We start from the raw sequence: 7,699 nt of genomic DNA, 5'->3' as shown, positions 1-7,699 counted from the left end.
TCTATTGTAAGAAATAACAAGCCAGATGTCCACATAGTATTGAAACACATGGTCCTGCCATTAGGGCATCCTAGCTGTATATGTATGTGATAGTCCTTCATTCACGACAGAAAAAGGCCCTAAGAAAGAGCTAAGAATTATCCATTAAGGAGTCAAATGACCTCAGTCCCACTAGTCACCACAGTTACAGGAAAAACAAATGTTTAAAGGTGTGTTCATAATTCACATGAGGAGTTCTTCCTTATAGAAATGAAAGCATAAATTCACACACTAGGTTGTTTTTAGAGTTAAATTTCATAGACACAAAATGAAATATATGTTTATAAATTGATTTTTAAAAGATAGTAAAATGCATTATAACCAAATAAAAGCTGAATCTTGAAGGCATTTGGCAGTATGAGTAGTGTCTGAGGTTCTCTATGCTCAAGGTTATTGGTCTAACATTTGAGCTTCAGTGCTACTTCTGGCTTTTTCTGTGTATGTGGTACTGAGAAAATGATCACCGGGTTTCATGAATAGTAGGCAAGCAGTCTACCACTAAGCCACATCCCCAGCCTTGCACATTTCTTAATAGAGGTGTGTAGGTTACTGGTAGGGTAAGACAGCTTTTATGTTTTTCAAATCTTGGCCTTTGCTTTGTTTCTCAGACTACTCAAAGCAGTGATAGGCACAAAGTCCCCCTGACACCATGTTGAGGCTCACTATGGACAGCTGTTACCATAGCTGCATTGTTACATACTTAGTAAGAGTCTCAGGAATTCTCACCACAGCTCTGGACTACCAGAAAGAGGCAGCCTCAAGTGGGTAACAAGCTGAGCACTTTGGAATTTTAAAACTGCCAGTGGTCCTATAAAGTGTTCAAAATGATCATTTATTTAGATTAAGTGCAGTGATCAGCATCAAACATGTTTAATTCAGGTGTATTAGATAAGTCAGCTGTGATTTTCGACAATGGGTCAGGTCTGTGCAAAGTAGGAATGTCAGGAGATATTATACCTCGTTCTGTCATCAGCTCTGTTGTGGGCTACCCCAGATACAACATAATTTCATTAAGTGCCGGTCAGAAGCCTTACTTTGTGGGAGAAGAAGCCCAATGCAGGTATGATAGCATATGTCTTCAGTATCCCATTGAACGTGGGCTGGTAAAGCGATGGGATGACATCGAGAAACTTTGGCTCCATCTCTTTGAGTCAGAGCTTAGAGTCAGACCCAGTGAACAACCTGTGCTGTTGACGGAGCCATCCCTGAACCCAAAAGACATACGAGAAAAGACTACAGAAATCATGTTTGAGAAATTTGCTGTTCCTGCTTTTTACTTGTCCAACCACGCAGTGGGATCACTCTATGCCTCTGGTTACACCACTGGCCTGGTTTTGGACAGTGGGGATGGGATCACTTCTACTGTCCCCATCTATGAAGGTTGTTCCTTATCTCATGCAGTTACCAAGCTCAGTCTGGCAGGGAGGGACATCTCTGAGCACCTTCTCCAAGTTATTCTGGGTAAAGGCTATTCTTACCCATGTTTATTCAGCAAGATTGTAATGGATGACTTGAAAGAGAAACTATGCTTCGTTAAGTTGGAGCCTGATAAAGATTCATGGAAGAAGACAAAGGAGATCCGAAAAGAGTATACCCTGCCAGATGGCAATGTTGTCCATATTGGAGATGATCTCTGCCAGGTTCCCGAAGTTCTTTTTGAACCTGACCAACTAGGCATCCATGACCCTGGACTCTCCCAGATGATCTGCAGCAGCATCAAAAAGTGTGACACTGATATCCAAAAAAACCTTTTTGCCGAGATTGTGATGGCTGGAGGTAATACCCTATTCCCGGGACTGGATGAAAGACTCATGAAGGAACTCGAATCCTTGGATTCCGTAGGAATGCCTGTCAAGATAACAGCACCTCGAGACAGATGTTTTTCTTCATGGATTGGAACATCCCTCATGGCATGTATGAGCACGTTCAAGAAGATGTGGGTAACCGCTTCTGATTTCAATGAATTTGGGAAGTCTGTTGTTCAGAGAAAATGCTTTTAAAGAGATTGAACATGGAGAAGTTCAAAATGCCTTATGACAAGAGTACTGGTGGGGAGGGTGGATTATTCCTTGAGCTTCTCTACAATGTTCAATAAAACAATCTTCCCACTTCAAGTTTCAGTTCATTCTTTGTAGCTGCTGAGTATGCCATGAATATTTAACTTGATCTAATCCACCTTCCCTGTATTGTAGACATGGTGTTTTCTCCTTTAGAAAATTGAGTTGTTGATATAACCACATACATGATTTGTAACAACAACTACCTGATCCGCAGGCCTAGAAGCTTGGTTTAATTAGGTTCATTGGAATTTTCGATTTAATTTGCTCTCCTTAGTGTTTGACAAAGATGTTGTACACAAAAGTCAGAATCATGAATCATGAAACCTGTACAGAAGACATGGAATAACTCAAAAGCCCATTTAATTGGGTTTAATTTTAGCAGAATAGAATTCTGATATGAGTAAGGTATAGAGGGTTTTTTTTGCCGGTCTGGGGGCTTGAACTCAGAGCCTGAGCCTGAGCTTGGGCTTTCTCAAGGTTAGAGCTCTACAACTTGAACCACAGCATCACTTCTGTCTTTTTCTATGTATGTGGTACCAAGGAATCGAACCCAGATTTCATGCCTGCCAGGCAAGCACTATACCACTGGGCCAAACTACAAGCCCAGGAGGAATGCCCCTCCAATTTCCATTTGTTTCACTCTCAGAGAAATTAAGAACGTTGTAATGAAATATTTTTATAAACAAAGCATAAATTGCTTAAATAGGTTACTGAAGTATAAACAGAGTAGACATGAATTTGAAAGGAAAAGGGAATATCTTGCAGATATCTTCCCAACTCCATGTTAAGCAATATGGTATTGCTGGCTTATGTAAAACCATAAAAATTAAATTTCTCAAACATTATAAATTATGACTTTTTTAGTATTTATTTACTTTTGTGTTAATTTTTAAATTATGAAATAATAGAAATATTTTACTTTCTAAGTAGGTATTATCAAATATTTAATTTAGTTGGTTTTTGTTTTTTTTTATTTTTTGTCAAGGTAAAAACAGTGGGGTTATTTACATAGGTGAAGTATCAAGTACATTTCTTGGTAAGCATTGTTAACTTCTCTCATTTTAGTCCCACTTTCCCCTACAATCCCCCAAAAAAGTATAAGAAATCATGGTGTAATTAATTTTAGAAGTTGAGGGCAAGGAGATGCACATGAGAAGATTTGCTTTGATGTAGTGACATAGGCAAGAGATACAGAGAGATGTTGGAAAGCTTTCATAAAACAAACAATAAAGAGTTTGAATGAATATTTAGTCATGTGCTGTGGGTGACATTTGTATACTTTTTTAGGTAGAAAGCACATAAGAGAGCTAAATATATGGTCTGATAATGCTTTATAAACTGTTTCAAGTTATGTTTCATGGACTACCATTTTATAGCAGTTTATGATAATAATCATGTGGCTAATGTTCTGTAATTCAATTACTGCACAGTTGTGAGCATTAACTATATAGCAGATCGGAAGACCAGTGGGACAAACAGCCAATATTCATATATCAGTTAGTTACAGCCTATTGCATAATTACATAAAATAAGTTGCCATTTGTACAAAAAAATGATGTTGGTATTGGATTGCAACAATTAATTCTGGGAATAATGAAGATGTTAGAAGGCACTAACTGGAATTTATAATACAAATGTACATATATATACATATATATATATATATCTTATCAATAATCACCATGACTTGAGAAAATAGTAGTGTTTGTAAAATTTTAAGGGAAAGTAATGCTTCTTTTCTGACTGTACTTATATCAAGGGTGCAATATGTAAATTTATTATATAGTAATTTATATAGTATACAATAAAATATTCTCATAAATAATATATACTAAATTCCTGTAGGGTTTCAATTTGAAGCTAAACTGTAAAATCTATATATATTTTATTATGCACTTTTAAATGAACACTATTTTCTGTAGAAAAATATCTTTTTCTTTTTTTTTTTGCCAGTCCTGGGCTTGGGCTCAGGGTCTGAGCACTGTCCTTGGACTTTCTCAAGGCTAGCACTCTACCACTTGAGCCTCAGCACCACTTCCAGCTTTTTTCTATGTATGTGGTACCGAGGAATCGAACCTGGGTCTTCGTGCATGCTAGGCAAGCACTCTACCACTAGGCCAAACTCCCAGCCCCTCATTTTCTTTTTGATAGGGTGATATGAGAAGCTTTCTTTGAATAAGTACAATGACCCATTGTATAGATTTTCTTAATTTTCAGCTATTTCTCTGTTTATACATATGGTGATTTCTCTAAAAGTAAAACTATTTAGTGAAGATTGGCATAATACACCACCTCAAACATGACACTTGGTACATGGGTTATTTTGAGTTAATGACTCTTGAAAAACAGCAGATTCAAGGTCATTCTAATCTCCCCTTAGATTCCTGAAAACAGGAAATAAAATGTCCCATATGATAGACGCTGTCTCTGTGCCAGAGAAAAGGAAACTATTTTCAACTGGGACTTTTCTGAGAGAATTCTTTAAAAACAGACCTTGTTACAGTCAGTCTTATCCTTTGGTAGCTCCTCTGTATAATTAGTTTTCCATAATTTCTCTCTTTATTCATCCTACTGCAAAAGCATTGGGATTTTGCCATTTCTTTGAGTATTTCCTTATGAGGATACCTGTGTCAAATAAAATATCAAATTCATAAGTGTTTGTACTGTTAATATATGTTAATTTAATTCTCTAACCCTACCAGGGAAAAGTAGTCCTGACCAAGTCATGGTTTACTCTAGTTTAAAATGGAGTACTGGTTAGAGAAATGTCATCCAAATATCTTATTACCCTGGATCATAGAATTATTTTTACACTTCTTTAGAATACTCAGAGTACCTTTTTATTGATCATGTGATAAATCTCAATTGTCTGTAGATGAACTTTTCCTAAGAAATTTAGAAATACATAAAAGCACTTTATAAAAAGTATTCCTGCATCTCAATAAAAGGTATCATTATAGTAATAACAATAAATATTCCTGGTAGAATGTTATAGAGAATTTCCTTTTATTTTAATTTATTTTGGTGCTGCTGTTAGGGCTTAAACTCAAGGCCCAAGAGTTTTCTTCTAGATTTCCTGCTCAAGACTCTACCACGATAGCACTCTCCATAGCTCCGCTTTTGCCTTTTGGTAGTTAATTGTGCTTAAGAATCTCACAGACTTAGGTTGGCTTCAAATCCTGATCCTGAGATCTCAAATTCCTGAGCAGATAAAATTATAGACATGACATATAGGCCCCTGGCTAAATATTTATGCTTTCTTTGTTCTCTTCATGTAGTTAATTCATCAATGTATAGCATTACTTTTCATATTTTATCATTGATTATTTGAAACAACCAATGTATCACATTACACAATTTGGAACCACCTAAACAATGGGTCCATTAAATGATCTTATATAAGTGCTTCTGTTTATTTGAATTAACCATAAGTTACTGTTAACATTGCCTACATTGCCTTTGGATTGGTAATATTGTATAAGGCTATAATATTGTGTTAAATGATTTAATGGCACAATTTCAGGGAAAGTTACTTATCCTCATGTGTAACTGTGTTTGATTACTCATTGAGGCATGTATTTTATCAGCCATTACAAACTAGGGTAATCAAAAGATGGATGCACTATACTGTTCATAAATAAATATATGCATGATTTAAAATTTTAAATCAATACTCAGAAGTATGAGTATTTTAGGATAAACCATAGAAGTATGTAAGTTATAAGAAAATTTACTGAGTATTTAAAAGTTAGGCTTGTATGCTCATCTTTAATAAAGATATTCGGATTATACTAAAATCTTACCCAGAGTAGATAAGACAATAAAATATAAGTATTAAGGCTATATTGCTTATTTTTCCAGCATGAAAGTATGTGAAATAGCTTATGACCACAACTAAGATGGTCATTCTGTTTTTCATTCTAATCTTAAAATTCTCTTGAAAATTTGAGTCAAAATTGTACTCACTCTGAGCAATTTATAAAAATAATTATATTGTTAAATTATATTTTCATTTTTTACATATTTAATTTAGAAATATCCTTACTCTTGTTATCAGAATCAATGTATATATAATGCATCATGATTAAAGGTATACAGATTATAATATAAAGCAATTCCTTATTACTAAGTATTTAGTACAGGATTTAAAAATACTTATTCATTACATGTAAAAGAACATCATATGGGGCCGGGAGTTTGGCCTACTGGTAGAGTGCCTGCCTAGCATACCTGAAGACCCGGGTTTGATTCCTCGGTACCACATAAATAGAAAAAAGCTGGAAGTAGTGCTGAGGCTCAAGTGGTGGAGCTCTAGCCTTGAGAAAGTCCAAGGACAGTGCTCAGACCCTGAGCTCAAGCCCAGGACTGACAAAAACAAAACAAAACAAAACAAAACAAAAGAACATTATATGTTTTACCTTGTAATTGTCACCAACTATATAGAAGTAGAAGTCTCTTTTCTTTTTCTGTAAGGAGATAGTGAAAATGTAAGTAGAGTGAGGGAATGTTCCCTCAAGATGCTAGAATCTTTCATGTTCTACATATTTAAAAATAGATCAACTGGGAATTTGGCCTAGTGGTAGAGTGTTTGCCTAGCATGCACAAAGACCCAGGTTCGATTCTTCAGTACCATGTACATAGAAAAAAGCCAGAAGCGGTGCTGAGGCTCAAGTGGTAGAAGTCTAGCCTTGAGAAAGTCCAAGGACAGAGCTCAGGGCCTGAGCTCAAGCCCAGGACAGGCAAAAATAATAGATCAACTTCCATGAAAGAAAATTTTAAAAATATTTTGACCACTATATTGTTTACAGAGTACCTTTTCTGAGGAAGGTTTGTCATGTTCTGCCAGATCCATTCACATCTTTCTACACACTTGAAGTTCTTCTGTTTTGTTTTGTTTTGTTTTGCACCTACCTTATGACGTGAATATATTTAAATGTTGGATTTGCTTATACACAGTTTAATAGGGAAGTATATAAACATCAACTTATGCATCTTGTCTCTTCAACAAACCAACATGAAGAGCCATAGAATAACACTTACATAAAAGAGTAAAAAACAGTAAGAAGACTGCTGTTTCCCCTAGAAGCCAAAGAATATAAAAACTATGTATGAATTAAATGATGAAATGTAACTCAACATTTTTTTGCCAGTCCTGTCAAGAGGGAAGGGTTATGGGTGTAGCTTATTGGTTAAAAGCTTTCCTATCACTTTTTAGATTTAGAAAAATTAATTTATATGTCAACAAAATAAGCACCAGGAAATAGGTACTGGAGAGAGGAATGGGACTGGATAGAGGAATGAATACAGGAAGTGGGGGCGCATGCAGTCATAATGTTTCATTCAAATACTACAAAATTAAGAAAATTGAGGGAAGGAGTGAAGATGGGAAGGATAGGGGAGAATGATGCAAGGGGGGACATTGATCAAAAAGTTGTATTGAAATGCTACTTTGTTAAATGAGAATTGGTTTGTACAACTACTTAAAGATAATAACAAATTAACTAATTAAGAGAACAGGGATTAGACATTAGAGAGATGGGCATACAACACAGTCATTAGCAAAAAAAAAATAGAAAGGGATATTCCCCCTATATTTCCCA

At 35.5% G+C, this 7,699-nt stretch overlaps 1 protein-coding gene across 1 annotated transcript; it reads left to right on the top strand.

Moving 5' to 3' along the window:
• Window positions 1-783: 783 nt before the first annotated feature.
• On the top strand, window positions 784-2,094 carry LOC150041498 (actin-related protein T1-like). The gene has a single exon (XM_090325775.1). The coding sequence runs from the start codon at window positions 906-908 to the stop codon at window positions 2,037-2,039; it is 1,134 nt and encodes a 377-aa protein (XP_090181901.1). The 5' UTR covers window positions 784-905; the 3' UTR covers window positions 2,040-2,094.
• The last annotated feature ends 5,605 nt before the right edge of the window (window positions 2,095-7,699 follow it).

Source organism: Megascapheus bottae, chromosome X (genome assembly GCF_031878675.1).
Source record: "Megascapheus bottae isolate mThoBot1 chromosome X, mThoBot2.hap1, whole genome shotgun sequence".
Taxonomy (NCBI): Eukaryota; Metazoa; Chordata; class Mammalia; order Rodentia; family Geomyidae; genus Megascapheus; species Megascapheus bottae.
This window is presented reverse-complemented; position numbering and strand designations above follow the sequence as displayed.